This window comes from Scomber scombrus, chromosome 6 (genome assembly GCF_963691925.1).
Source record: "Scomber scombrus chromosome 6, fScoSco1.1, whole genome shotgun sequence".
In the NCBI taxonomy this organism is placed as follows: Eukaryota; Metazoa; Chordata; class Actinopteri; order Scombriformes; family Scombridae; genus Scomber; species Scomber scombrus.
The window spans coordinates 7,809,173-7,824,248 of record NC_084975.1 but is presented as its reverse complement, the minus strand read 5'-3'; the positions used below and the strand labels follow the sequence as shown (position 1 = coordinate 7,824,248).

At 37.9% G+C, this 15,076-nt stretch overlaps 2 protein-coding genes across 3 annotated transcripts in view; one reads left to right on the top strand and one right to left on the bottom strand.

Moving 5' to 3' along the window:
* Window positions 1-2,546, bottom strand: part of LOC133981948 (AP-3 complex subunit beta-2) — a 46,988-nt gene extending 44,442 nt beyond the window's left edge. For both annotated transcript variants that reach the window (XM_062420828.1, XM_062420830.1), the window contains exon 1: window positions 2,434-2,546. In XM_062420828.1, the coding sequence (XP_062276812.1) occupies window positions 2,434-2,546 (113 nt within the window). The remainder of the gene's footprint in view (window positions 1-2,433) is intronic.
* A 1,836-nt stretch (window positions 2,547-4,382) lies between these two features.
* Window positions 4,383-13,560, top strand: LOC133981945 (dynein axonemal intermediate chain 4-like). Its single transcript, XM_062420825.1, has 17 exons — window positions 4,383-4,411; window positions 4,526-4,694; window positions 6,352-6,515; window positions 7,507-7,622; window positions 7,842-8,043; window positions 8,200-8,339; window positions 9,094-9,237; window positions 9,425-9,610; window positions 9,690-9,850; window positions 10,155-10,241; window positions 10,416-10,570; window positions 10,700-10,860; window positions 11,274-11,392; window positions 11,546-11,644; window positions 12,586-12,812; window positions 12,935-13,088; window positions 13,516-13,560. Exons 1-17 carry the CDS (start codon window positions 4,383-4,385, stop codon window positions 13,558-13,560), a joined length of 2,358 nt encoding a protein of 785 aa, XP_062276809.1.
* Window positions 13,561-15,076: the final 1,516 nt, after the last annotated feature.

The window sequence follows — 15,076 nt, the reverse complement described above, 5'->3', positions numbered from 1 at the left end:
GCAACTAAACAAATATCCCTTCTCTTCACTTCTAAGTGTGTTGGTGGCCGTGAAACTCGTAACTAATGTGGAAGGCCCTAACTAGAGCTAGTCTTTGTCCATTCTGGGCTACGGTAGAGACTTGACGGTGCAACATGGCAGCCTCCGCAGAAAAGGACCTGCTCCTTTTGCATATATAAAGGCCTCATTCTAAAGTAATGAAAAAGACAATGATTTTTATTTATTTGCTACCTCTTTGCCAGTATGTTAGCTGTCCATTTGCTTTTAAATTTCACTCATCAAAGTGCTTACTGCCTTATTAGATGACTGACGTCTTTAACAGTTGCAAATGCTGCTTACTGGACCTGGATCTAACACAACCCACATTTGTAGCAGAGCTGTAGCTACCCAAACTTAAAACCCTGAGGTAATGGATGCATTTTTTACCTAGAAATATGGCAATATTTGGTGACTTGCATTTTACTAGGTTTGAACATGTTTGAACAGTTAGTGGGTTTAGTAGCTAGAGTGAATAATCTGGATTGCATCAGAAGCATAATAACATCTCATTTAAATGATCTTACAATTATTGTTTGGCTTTTTTTTTTAACTCTTGTGTGCTCTTTCTTTCTGTTTTAAAGTGTACACACCATGTGTAGTATACTCACAATGAAGAATAATACTCTATGAAACCTATGTCTATGAAAACTATTTAACTCTAGAGGGAGTTTAAAAATAAATACATAAATAAAAACTATAACCCCTGGTGTCATCTGGGATATTTGGTCTTTTCCTTAGAGACTAAATTTTTTATTTCAGACAGAAAGTCCCTGTTACAAACTGATGGTGTTGAGTTTGAAAAAACATGGCATTTACCAGATAGGGAGGGTCTAATGAAAAGATTCTGTCAGGTTGCATTATGGGAAGTGTAGGATGCAGTGTCTTTGAATCATGACCCATTGTAAGGAACTTAAACTTAATAGAAGTGCTAGAGTCGCAATTTTTCAAGCCTGACTTAAAATAATACTCAAGCCTATATGTTTAATACATTAAAAGAAACTCTGGAAGATACCCATTTGATTTAGTCTAACTCCAATTGGCTTTGTTTTAATTATTATTAGCTTGTTACACAGAACAAGGTCTGTGGATCTATATACGACCGTTGTGGACAGTAATACAGCGATTAATTACTGTTTCAAAGTGCACATGGTAACATAAGCTTTGTTTTAAGACAGACTTGTGTAAAGCAATGAAATACGCTTCAAGTATGAAATTATTATGATTCTGATTATTATTTGTAGGAAGAAGTCTTCAGATCCTTTAAAAATCCTAATACAGCGATGTACAAAATACTCCATTACAAGATGAAAAATCCAACTTCACTAAAAGTACATAAGCAGTATATGACTTCATTAGATTATTAATAGTGAAGCATCAGTGTTAGAGCAGCATGTTACTGTTGTAACTGCTGGAGGTGGAGCTAGTTTACACTACTTTATATACCGTTAGCTAGTTTAGTCCAGTGGTTCCCGATATAGGGAATATAGGCCCTCTCAAGGGTCACCAGATAACAACTCATACTCATAGATAAACATAGACATCTGAAATGTGACCCTGACTACATACTGCTTTTTATAAGACATCAAAAGCCAAAAAGGTTTCATCTTTAACAATGTGTTGTACTTTAAAAGCCTGTTGTATTATCCATTGTGTCAAATCTTCATCGGAAAAGTAACTAAAGAGCTGTCAATAAATGTAGTGGAGTAGAAAGTACAATATTTCCCTCTGAAATGTAGTGGAGTGGAAGTATAAAGTAGCATCAAATGGAAATACTCAAGTAAAGTACAAGTACCACACAATTCTACGTATGTACAGCCAAGTAGTTACTTTCCACCACTGGTCATTTAAACCATACATACTGATATATTTCAGGTATTTTAAATCGGGTCCATGTGTGTCTGAGCTGCTCACTGAGCTGCTGCTGCTGCTCTGCGCGCTGTCCAGCAGGGGTGGTGCTGAAAAGCTGGAGCTGAGGCCTGGCATCTCCTCTGCCAGGCCTTTCACATTTCACCTCACACAAATATAACATAAATGCAGCCAATATCAACAAACTAACCTCTCTGCTTTAAACACAGACCTCTGAAAACACCTTTAATATCTCAGTTAACACCAGCACCGGGCCGTCATTAGACACTACGACCTGCTTGAGTAATCAAATCACGGCGAGAGAAAAAAAAGGCAGGCACCGATTTCCCATCCCGGGCCTAATAACAAACAAAGTTCACACTGGAGAAGGGATTGTTTTTAACATTTAAATACACTTAATATACATTTCAATTGACAGGAAACTGCATCCACTGTGCACCTCCCCCTCCTTAAGTTGCCCCGGTGCAACCCCACAATATGTCAAATAAAAGGCGTCAGCTGCACCGAGGCAGGTGGCTCAGTCTGTACCTTTTGTAGTCGGAGGAGAAGATCCCTCCGCTCGCGGGGTCGTGACCATATTCAGGCTCTCCGACGCTGGAGGAGCCCCCTTTCTCGTCGTTGAAAGCAGAGCGGTCGGACATTGCCGTGGCTTTACTGTGTGTTTTTCTTTTTTTTCTCTCTTATTCTATCTCCCCCCCCTCTCACAGAACAGCGATGGAGATTTAGTGCAGAAGGCAGCAGGATGTAGAGCTCTTAAAGGCGCACAGACACCGAGGGGGAGGGATGATGCTCCGGTCACGTGATTCCCCATCATGACCCCCATCTACCAGATCTCCAATGCTTTTAGTTTTACCTTCAATTTAAACAGAAAATATTGTGTGTAATCAGTGTTGGGGAGTAACTACATGTAAAGGCATTACGTAATTTAATTATAAAATAAATGTAACTGTAATATGTTATAGTAAAGGGGAATAAAGGGGAGTTACATCTGAAGTCAGACCTTTAAGATTTTGCTCAGGAGAGTTTTTTCCCTCATTTTAAAAATAATATTTAACATTTTACTGAATACAAATATTGCTGTTTTTAATTCTTTGTAAACAAATCATGACTCAGGGCTTAAATGGTGTCACAGTACCAATTGAGCCCATACCAGACTTTTGACTTTTTTTTCTTCTTTTTTTTTTTTTTTTTTTTTTTTTTACAAAAGAACTTTATTTGATATTAATATAGGGTAATTTTATTGATCCCCCTAGGGGGGAATTCAAAATTGACATGACAGTATTTCCAAGTAAAAATTAAATAAAATTAAATGAACAATGAAACCATCTCAAAACCATGTCAAAGTACTATATACAATAAATATACAAAACATTAGTGTGGGTGGGAGGTACTGGGAGCTGTGGTGTTGTACAGTCTAATGGCTGATGGTATGAAAGAGCCCCCCCAAGCGCTTCGAAGCCCCAAAATCTACATGAACTAGTCAATACATTTGACTTTGTAAGAAATGGGCTCCCTCAGTATCCATGAAAAACACCTGAACTTACATTTGGAGGGCTTAATAGGTACACTTACCCTACAGTTGAAAACATTCATTAGAAAATTAGAAAGGTAATCAATGGTAATAAGTTAAATTAATTTTATGAAGTAATTGCAATAGTTACATTACTTATTACATTTTAAATAGGGAAACTAGTAATCTGTCACCTATTACATTTCCAAAGTAACCTTCCCAACCCTATGTGTAATCCAGGTCAGAACATTTTAAGATTTTCAGAAGTCTGGCATGGGCTTAATTGGTACTGTCACACCATTTAAGCCCATGTGTGCTCCAAATATGCCCACATTATGATTTATTTACAAAATATAAAACAATATATTGATTTCAAAGAAACAGCAATATATTCAGTATCATGTTAAATATTAAAAAATGAGGAAAAAACCCTCCTCAGATGTAACCCCCTTTGTACTCATCAACATTTTCATAAGTAACTGTAATTTAACTACACATTTTTTTTCTCAGTAACCTGTAACAGATTACAGTTACATTTATTTTAAATTACATGACGCCGTTACATGTAACCATAGTTACTCCCCAACACTGCTTATTTCCATGAGACCAAACAACACATTCCTCCAAACTAAATTAAAACTTTTGCCAATATTTTCAACAATAAAATCACAAAGGTTTTGTCAGAATATCTTCACAAATGGGAAATAAAATGATATGAATATAAAATAAAATAAATAATAAATAAAGGAAATATGTCTCATTATGTCAATTTTAACTTTTCGATTGTCTCCGAGAACTAGCCAGGTCATCGCGTTGCCACGACAACTCGCGTTGCCATGACAACTTAGAGTAACGATTGATTAGCGCCGATAAGAGATAACCATAAATACTCAGCTTTAGCTAGCTAGTAGATACATACTTTCATCGGTGTGGGGAGACCATAAAAATGTGCAGTCATCACAAAGAAATGAAGAAAGGCAGCCCGGTGCTTAACTCGTAAGTTTACACAGATTCACTAATAACAACATTACAATAAATAAAGTTAACACAGCAGTAAGTTGTGTCTATGCTAACTCACCTGTTTTTGTTGTTGTCTCCTGTTAATGTTAGATCATCTCGATTAATGAAGAGTTCAGTGTCAGGACTGCATCGAGCCAGCCACAGTTCAAGACATGTATGGAGCTTTTCAGGTTCACAAAGCAGAAGAAACTCCACCCAGGCTAAAGACAGCAAGGCTAAGGATAAGGGTGACAATCAAGAACCCAAGAAAACAGCAAGGGTAATTTTTAATATTCAAATACAGTAAATTATTCAGGGTTCCTACGGTAATGGAATTACTGGAAAATAAAGAAAAACGGTTTTCCAGGCCTGGAAATGGTTTGGAATTAGGTGAATGTTTTGGAAAAGTTTTGAATGAGTGATGGCCCGATGTACTTGGACCTCCCACTTTTACCATGTCAAAAATAGATTAATTTAATATGAATATACTAATCATCAATTTCTATATTTAGCTTTTTAATATCTTGTAATTTGTGATCTGGGGCCAAACGCTTGCTCTGGGATATTGCAAAATGCACCCATCATTTAGTGAGATCATAGTGTCAAAACGGCTGTTAAAAGGCACCAAAATACAGGAAATTACATTTACTCTGTTAATAATTTTCTGGGGGAGGACCACCAGACCCCCCTGCCCCATTTGACTGTCCCAACCACATCAGGTCGTGACCATGAAAGCCAAACTTTCTTGAAAGCCCCCCCTCAAATCTGGCTCCAAGGTTTTCTGAAATTTGACAGCTATGGTTATGATGTTCAACAAAAAGCCTCAACAAAGCTCTCCAACTGAAACAGATTTGGGATGAGGGCAGGTAAAAACCTGGTACTGTGTCCTATAGTCGCTATGTGGGCTTACCTTAAACTACTTAAATTAAGTCATGAAAATGGGGTAAAATATTAGGGAATACTTATGGAAAATATTTGAAAATTCAATGGTAAAATTGTGTGGGAACCCTGATTATAAGCTCATTATAGACACAAACCTCAAGCTCCCATTTTATATCTTATATCTTTAATCTTGTAACAACAGCTAGACACATGCTGTATTATTGCACAAATAAACATCAACTCAAGTTCGTATAACATAAATATAATAAAGAAGCAATAATACATAATTGAAGAATGAAAGCAAAATAGCAAATAAAACAAAACACTTCAAATGTATAATAACTAAAATGTTGGTCACATGATTAATACGTAATGGGGGGGGGGGGGGGGGGGGGAGATAGTAGGTGACTAAACAACTTTTTATAATTCAGTAATTAATTTCTGTTTAGTGTTTTATTGGTTGTCTTTATGAATTTATGAACTTTGTTAAATTCTGCCCAAAAGCCATTTATATGAGGGCAAGACTTTCTTGGTCTGTATATGTAGGCTATAATTTATCCATCAGGAGTATAATATTAACAACAAAACATAGGAGTGAAAAAAATAAATAGATACATTCAAATTTTGCAATAATGTCTCTCCCCAAATTTGCCGAATAAGCCAAGTCAGTTTTGTTTATATAGTGCCAAATCAAAGCAGAAGTTATCTCAGGGCCCTTTTCACATAAAGCAGGTACAGACCGTCCCCCAACAATCCCCAATGAGCAAGCACTTGGCGACAGCAGCAAGGAAAATCTTCCCTTTAATGGGAAGAAACCTCAAGCAGAACAGGGCGACGGGTGGGCGGCCATCTGCCTGGACTGGTTGGGTCGAGAGAGAAAGATGAAGAAAGAGATTGGAGAAAGAGACACAGAGAAGCACAACAACAATAATGACAACAACAATAATAATAATAGAAGTATGTCTAATAATAGTAGCAGACTTGGTTGTCAAGCAGAACCACAGCAGCACAATAGAGTCCACAGTCTCAATAAACTGATTTCTCCCTCCTTGCAGGTGTTGGATGACGATGGCAGTGACGTCACTCCTCCGACTCTCTACCATGCAGAGCCAGGTGACACAAATCCCAAACCAGGCAGGTTCTTTCTGGATGAAATCTTTTCAAGCACGGGATCAGATCACTTGAAATCCATGTCAAGCTTCTCTGTAGCATCTCACAGGTGACTGGTAACAATCTTACACACACACACCAGCTGATTTGATGATCACACAGCAGGTTTAGGAGCTGATCTGAGACAGGATGAGTGGAGGGTTTGCATCCTGTTTGTTATGGCACAACCTGACTGTCGTGGAAACTTAACGCAAAGATGAAATAATACACAAAACACTACTGGATTAAAGATTAAACAAATAGAATTGTACAATAAGGAGACAGCGCACACACACAGTAACATCAGCTCATCTGAACAAACAAAGAACAAACCTAATCTAGTTTAGTCTCTAAAGGAACAGAGAAATGATCTATGATTGGTCAAACATATCAACCTATATGCCTACAGCCAATGGCAAATAGCCACAAATAATACAGTTACATATATGCATACTTATTACCCAAAAGTCATGTCACACAAGGGTCACACATCCCCCAGGGCCCTGGACACAAGAAAGTGGAGTCTTGAGCCATAAATGATCAACTAACACTTAAACATGTCCTGCCCTTTCCAAGATCCTAAATCTTTACCTTATCTTAACACAGGTTAAGAACCTGATCACCACCAGTCCCCTTAAAGTAGTTAACATGAACATTCCTCAGGATAGACAGGTCTATAGGATCAAAGCAGTGGTCATATATCCACTCAGAACTTGCATCTTACTTAACTTGGACCAAGGCAAGGAAGTAGCAATAAACTTCTTAACAATAGCAAAAAACACTTTTCATGAGACGGCACAGTTAATCATACATTAAAATGTTAAACGCAACATTTGTTGCTTCTTTACTTTTACATAACCACCAGTGAAATATATAGAAATCAGCATTTCAGTGGTCATATCTATCATTTATTTAGTCCCGTTTTTATCTGTTACAAATTCTACTTATTATATACAATGTAATCTCTACATCTGGCTGTTTATTTTGTGCCTTTGTAGCTGTAGCAGATCAAATCTAAGAACACGTCTGATCACTAAAAATGTACCATGACTGTTTTGCAGCTCGTTTTTCGGGAGCAGCAGAATGTCCAGCCATTCTACCAAAGCCTCACTGACCAAGGACACTGAGGATAGCGTTCCCAAATTGGAAGTGCCAGTCCACGCACCAGCTCCATGTGGTCAGTATTTATTTGTTTGATTTCTTAAAAATATCACTGTTTTTGTATTAACCTTTCATCTTGGTGACTAGCATATTCTTCACCATGTATTTTACATGTCATTGGCAATATGGCGTTACAATGTTACATGCAAAACAATATCGTGATATATACAGTAGCATAATATAATGAGAGTATGCCTACAAGATAAAATTATGCATTATTGTAGTAGATTCTGAGTCTTTTTGTTTTGTTTTTGTGTCATTATATTTTGTTCTCTGCCAGAAGTAAAGAGAAAAAAAGACAAAGACAAAGAACATTTAACAGAAGAAATGCTGGATGAGATGGTGGACATCTGCCTCTCTGAGACGGACACCATTTCACTGCTGAATATGCCCAATACTTTGGTGTCAGAGGATGTGGATGATGCAAAGACTCTTAAGTGAATAAATGACTCTGTTGATTGGCTGTCTTAGATATTATGCAAGATTTAAAGTGTGTAACAAGCATAGGAAGTCATATGTCTTTATTGTAAATCACTTGTAGTGCTCTTCTTTGGTTGAAACAAGCTGTTGATATTTTCACCTTGTTCTTACAGGAAGAGAAACATTGAATATGCTGATCTCTGCAAGAACAGAATGGGCAATGATAAGTATGTAAACCGATCAATGCAGACGTTCAATGGAGCACCGAAAGACAAAGCGATCCAGAGTGACAAGATTGTCATGGTGGATGCAGGTCAGGCTTAATTATTTTGTTTGTGTCCTTTTTTTTGTGAATGTGTATTTCTCAACTGGTAGTCAAAGGGAGTTTACTCAAAACTTAAGCTACTAATTTTACTCATTCCCACTTCACAATCCCAACAGGGGCCTCTCAGTTTTAACAGACATCACAAAACTTTCCAATTTTGGGACAAAGAGTCTTATACTTCTTAGAATGTAAAGTATTCATTCAGTCAACAATAATTAAACACGTGAACTTGGCAGTAAGGCACCAGTTCAAACAATGGCATTTAATGTCAAGTCCAAAGTTTAACCTCTAAAGATAACAGCAAAGTTTCCTTTCTACAGGTTTTCTTAGCTGAGCTGATTGGATGGAAAAAAAACCCTCAAATTTAAAATCTTTTAAGATACTTTTTATTGAGTTTAAACAAACAGAACAACATCGAATGCCCCCATCCCAGACAGCCATGCAGCACACCAAACTGAAGAAAGAGAGGGAAAATAAATGAATAAAGAAATAAATCAAATAAAATAAAATAAATAGATAAAACAAAACAAAAAAGAGAATAATAATAATAATAAATATTGAACATACTTGAGTAAGATTAAATAACAATAATAAAGAAAAAAATACATTTATTAAAAAAATGTTTAAAATTAGTTGTTAATTCAGATTGCTGCATTTGGTAGTTGAATTACAGTCTATCAATTTATGTCGAGATGAGAATCAGTACATTGATGAACGCTGTAAAATGTTCTCATGTTCACAGGCATTATGGCTACTGTCTGGGATATCTACGACTCTTTTTGTAAACAAAGTACAACTGTTGAAAATGGGAAGATTGACTTTCCAGAGAGCACTGTGAAGACAAGCAAAGGTCCAGAAAGCAGCAGCAGCAGCACAGTCGGCACAGGTAACAGTACCTTAGTCAGCGCTGACTCAATCGGTGTTTCAATGCATGTGCTCAGATAGTGGTACTTGGGGCTGGAGAGGATTAACAAATGTGTCTGTTCTGAAGCCATTTATAGTAGTGGATCTCAATCAATAATATAAATTCTGAACATTTTAATATGTGTTACTGTTCTTGTATTTGTCCTCAGGCAGTACCATTAGCTCCCTGTTAGAAATAGAGATGTGCGGGACCGGTTTAAATGCTGAGTCCGACCCACTGGAGATCATGCTGTCCGAGGCTTTCCAGCACAGCTTATTAGTAATGGAGCGGAGCATCCTGGCAAACGTCTTTCAACCCAGACTGGCTGCTTTTAGACAGCTGCCCGTTCTTGCAGGTAAAGTCACATTATCACTGCTGTCATTCTGTCAATTGCAATGTGTAACATACTAATATTAATGTGTCTATTGTTTAAGACCCTGACTGCACAGTGGAGCCTGAGCCTGAGGCCGAGGAGCAGGACGAGGAGGATAAGGAGAGCCCTCCAACTCCAGCTCTGGAACATCTCTGGGTTTTTAGCTGTGAGCTCACCAAAGGACGCAACATTACCAGCATGGCCTGGAACAAGGAGAACCTGGTAACACCGTCAAACAGTGGGGTGTAACAATGTTTTAAATCTTGAGAAAAGAGAGTACAGTAATTGGATTACTATTCTGTATAGGCAGATATCCTGAGTTGAAGTATCAGTATTGACATTGAGAGAAAGTATTATACGGGAAGTATTTGTGCAGGATTTTTTATGTTAAGATTCGGACACCACATATGCTTACTTTTTATGGTTCTATTATTACTTGTCTTAAAAACTTAAATTCAGTGTTTCTATTTAAATCAGATGTCTCATATTTGACTTAAACATGTTTGTGCTCTGTTCTCTCTGTAAGGACTTACTGGCTGTGGGCTATGGTGACATTGACCTCAGTACTCAGAAAAGTGGCCTAATCTGCTGCTGGTCTCTCAAAAACCTTACAGTAAATTTATGTTTTTGCTTTCCTTTTTCTTTTATCCATCATCTTCCAGTGCTCTACATTGGATAATTAGTATACCCAAAATTGTGTGGTATTAGGACATATTTTGAATGTTTTAATATTAGTTCACGGAGGAGTGACAGTGATTCTAAATGGTGTAATGTGTCCTCTGTGCAGTGGCCGGAGCGTGTTTTCCACTGTCACAGTAGTGTCACATCTCTGGATTTCTCAGCCAACAACCCAGACCAGCTGGCAGTGGGGATGTATGACGGTACCGTAGCCATCTACAGCGTCCACGGTCAAGAAAACAAGGCATGTGTCGCCACCAGCAGGTAAGGGCTTGTGTGTGTCTGTGCATTGTTGAACATGGAAATTAACCTAGACTACATTACACATTGAAAAAAATAAGTACTATTGCACCAAACCTCTTTTCTGTTTTCTAAATATTTTTCATTTAATAGCGAGTGTTCCAAAAAGCACATGCATCCAGTGTGGCAGGTCAACTGGACTAAACAAGAGATGAGATTATCAGGGGAGGACAGAGTAGAATCTCTCGTCTCTGTGTCAGCAGATGGCAGGATTACCAAGTGGCTCCTCCACAGCAATGGCCTTGACTGCATAGGTACTGTAGTCAGCAACAGACTAGGGTTTCAACACTGTAATTACAGTTTTACACACATAATGATAAAGACTGTACAGTAAACATAGATTAACAAGTAAACAGCGGTTCAGTATTGTAACCAACTGACACGTCTGTTATTAAAATTAACTAGAAACCTAATGATTTGATTTTTTTTTTATTAGATATTTTATCAGCACATAATGCATGGATGAGCTTTGAGTTTAAAATATCATCATTTTTGCCATTTGGAAAAAAATTACCCTAAATGTAGGTATTTTTAGTAGTTAATATGCATGAGATTCATTTTAAGAATTCTTTCAAATGAGGTCTAACAATAGCATTGCAGTGATTTAACGCAGTAATAATCAGAGTCATAATATTCGTATCCTATCTAAAATCATGCATGTTCTTAGACCTGATGAAGCTGAAGAGGACTCAAGACAAGAAGAAGAAAGCTGCAGGGGGCAAGAAGAAGGCAAGCAGCGTGTTGTCAACGATGACTCCTGGTCTGTGTGTCGACTTCCATCCAACAGTAAGTTGTTCTTTCATCCAGGAAGTTAATAGTCATAGGAACAATCTAAATTCATCTTGATTAACTTTTCTTCATGGTTTGTGTTTCTCTGACTGCCAAATGACTTCAGTTTAATTCTTATTATGTCTGTCCTGGATTTCATTGAACCTACAGGACTCCAGCTTCTATTTGGCAGGCACATGGGAGGGCCTCATCCATAAGTGCTCTTTTTCCAACAGTCAGCATTTCCTGGACACTTATCGGAAGCACTTTGTAAGTCTTTCTGGTTAAAGACTTTGACTCAATGTAAATGCTAAATATGTAAATGTTCACATTGGTAAATGACCAAATATTCCATCATCTCCATCTGATAAAAGGATGTGTTGGAGCTAACTTTGGGTTTAAGCCAGCCTCTCAATCAGTCTAACTAGTCTTGAACACAAATCACACAAAACTTGCTCGAGGATGTTTGAGTTATTATACCAGAAATATATTAAATGTTTGGAGTATAATCAGTGTTTCCCTCGGCTATAAAGCAGTGAGGTCTGATAATTTATAGTATTAACTTCAGATGTTACAAAAATGGGTAATGACCTTAGAGCCATTTACCAAAAAAACATGTAATACCACGTGTTGACTTCAGCGATACTGATGCCATTTGATTTACAGCCATTTGATTTATTGTTCAAATTGGAACATTTTATAAGTATATTGAGTATTGAGGGGGAAATATTTGTATTCGCTAAGTCATTCTCTGGTTAGTTTCTATCTTGGGAACAGAAGGCCATGACCTGTCTCCTTCAGAGCGGTTCATCTTTCTGTCTCCCATGGTAACCGAGGTCAGGTGGAGATATGATGTGCAGACGTCAGACTGGTCTCCTCGTGGATTGCAAGCAACCTCTGTATAGACTTCAGTAAATGTTAGTCAGCATAGTGTCTTCTTTATAGTTCAATAACCAATAGCAGCATAGATGTGTGAAGAAATACCTTATTTTGAGGTAGTTACGGCAGAGATTTGGTGAAGGCTTTAAACATACTGTAGAACTGAGTGGCATAACACAGTGTTTTCACTTTTAGTGTAACTCTGTTCTCCTCCATCGAGCTTCAATAAATGTTTCCTGACAAGTTCTTCACATTTAGTTAACCATCTCTCAGCATTTACTTGACAAGTATTGCAGTATATTCACTCCATGTCACCTTTTGCTGGTTCTCAGTGTCCTGTGAACCGCATTGAATGGTCTCCATTCAGTCCTGGTGTGTTCCTGAGCTGCTCATCTGACTGGACCATCCAGCTGTGGAAGCAGGACTGCTTTACCCCCGTGTTGGGCTTCACTTCCACCCAGAAGGCAGTGTACACCGTCAGATGGTCCCCAAACTGGCCCACAGTGTTTGCTTCCATTAATGGACAACAGGTGGAGATATGGGACCTGAACTCAAGCATGTAAGTCAAATTTAGAGGTTTCTGTTCTGAGTTCATTTACTCTCAAGTTCTCTTTCTCACTGATTTAAACATGAGCCAGAAATAACTGTGTGTCCAACAAATACACACACCTTTACTTTTAGCGTGGACTCCGTCATTGTGCACCATGCTGCACCTGGTGTGAACATGACCTCGCTGCTGTTTGCCAAAGGGACAGACTGCGTCTTGGTTGGGGACAGTAATGGACAAGTGACTTTCTACGGGCTCAAAAACTTCAATGTGGGAGAGGGCAAGCAGGTAAAACTGAGGAGGCCTACTGCACGTGGTTAGGCAGGTGGACAAATGTCAATGAGATAGTTATACATTCAGCCCAACAATTAAAACACAGAAGTTTATTTATGCATTCATTTTATGTATTCGTCATGTATTTATTGTGTATTTAGCAAATCAAACAAGTAGCTGCAGGCAGGTTATAATTTACATCGGTCTTGACATTACAGAGGTTTAAGTGTTTAGATTTTTAGGTGACTTTGCAAACGCATGCGCTAAAAGTGAAAGCAGCCTTTACAACTCAGCTCTGGTATCAGGTTTCTGCAGCATAAAATAAGGCTTCCAGAGATGCTAAGACAAGATTTGATACAATTTTCAACCATGTTTTCTTTTTAGCCAGAGTTAGGTAAAACATTTACACCAGTTAAACTGCCCTTCTTGCTCTTTCTTTCAGATGGACAGTTTGGAAGACATCATTCGCTCTGCAATATCCAGGTAGCTTCAGAGGTCAAAGACTTCAGTGTAAAACATCTTATCTATTTGCCACTTGTCACAGCAGTATGCAAAACAGTGTACTTGTTTAAGAGCAAGAGAAGTTAATTGAATTATTGCCAGTTGTTGAAAATGTTGGATTGAAGAAAAGTGTGTGTAAGTGTATGAAATAAATATTTAGCTCAGTGTTTCATGCGGTGTAGTTTTATATCTTTATGAAACAAAATATATAAAAACAAATGCGTAAGGGATTAAAAAAAACAATTAATATACAACAAAAACTCATGGAAAGCAATTAAAAAAAGAAAAGAGATGATGAAAAATTGAAAGGTCTGTATGAGAGGGTTTTGTTTGTTTTTTGCTTGGATGCACTACTGACCACCAACCTAACCAGTAAATAACTCAGTGACAGTGTGAGCAGGACTCAAGAATGCGTCAGCTAACACAGTTATTCTGGATGACAGTGCTTTCTTTCATTCACACACTGACTCAAACAAATTGCATCACGCTCCCCAGACCGGCTGGTATGTCTATAAATGACAAACACTCACGATGCATGAAGTTGTGGAGACTTGCCCTCACATTCCACTGCAAAGAGATTCAGAAAGGACAATTCAAACTCCAGAAAACACGTCTAATAGTGAAACTCATGTCACTCTCATGTACAATAACTTCCTGATTTCAGTCAGTAGTTTCCAACCTGGGGGCCTAGACCGCAGCTGTGGGCAGTAAAATAAGTCTTATGGGTCACTGGATGATAAAAAAAAAACATATTTCTGCCACCAATTTTTTTCAGACTGTAGTTTATGCAGTAGTTATCAAACTTTTTAACCATGTCACCCCTTCATATGATTTTTTTAGTCAACGCTGTCCCCACTCAACCCTAATAACCCCTGTTTTCCCCATTTCCTGTCTTTATGCTAAGCTAAGCTAATCCTTACTGGCTGCAGTTTCATATTCTCCACCTAGACATGAGAGTGAAATAAATTTCACCTAACTCCACAGATTCTACACATCAAAGCTTGTACTGCATGTGTGAAACAAGCAGTGTCGAGAAACCTTTAGTGGCGTCAGAGGAAGCCGCCAAAAATCTAATAAATTGCCTCAAGTGATGTCATTAAAGGTAATATCAGTTGGAGCTGAAGATTACAAGTATAAAAATATTAAAAACTCTGGAGGTATGTTGTTTAAGTAAACTTGAGGCTAGCAGCTCGCAGTTATACTAAATAACACTAGTATAACAAAGCCAAATCTGTGGTTGAGCTACCAGTGGGGAAGTTGCATCGTGGGTAATGTAGCCTCCAGAGTTTTACCAAGCTCTGAGGAAGAGGAGCAGGCTGTGAAGCCAGTTTCATAAAGCTTGTGTTCAGAATCTCATACAAACATAATATTTATAATCATTTTAATGTCAAATTGAGTATGTAATGTGTTCCAACTGCCCAGATGTACAGTGTACTACATTAGCAGGACTTTTTAGTATGCAGTGTGAGCTTAGTGAACATACGTACATAGACTGCACAATG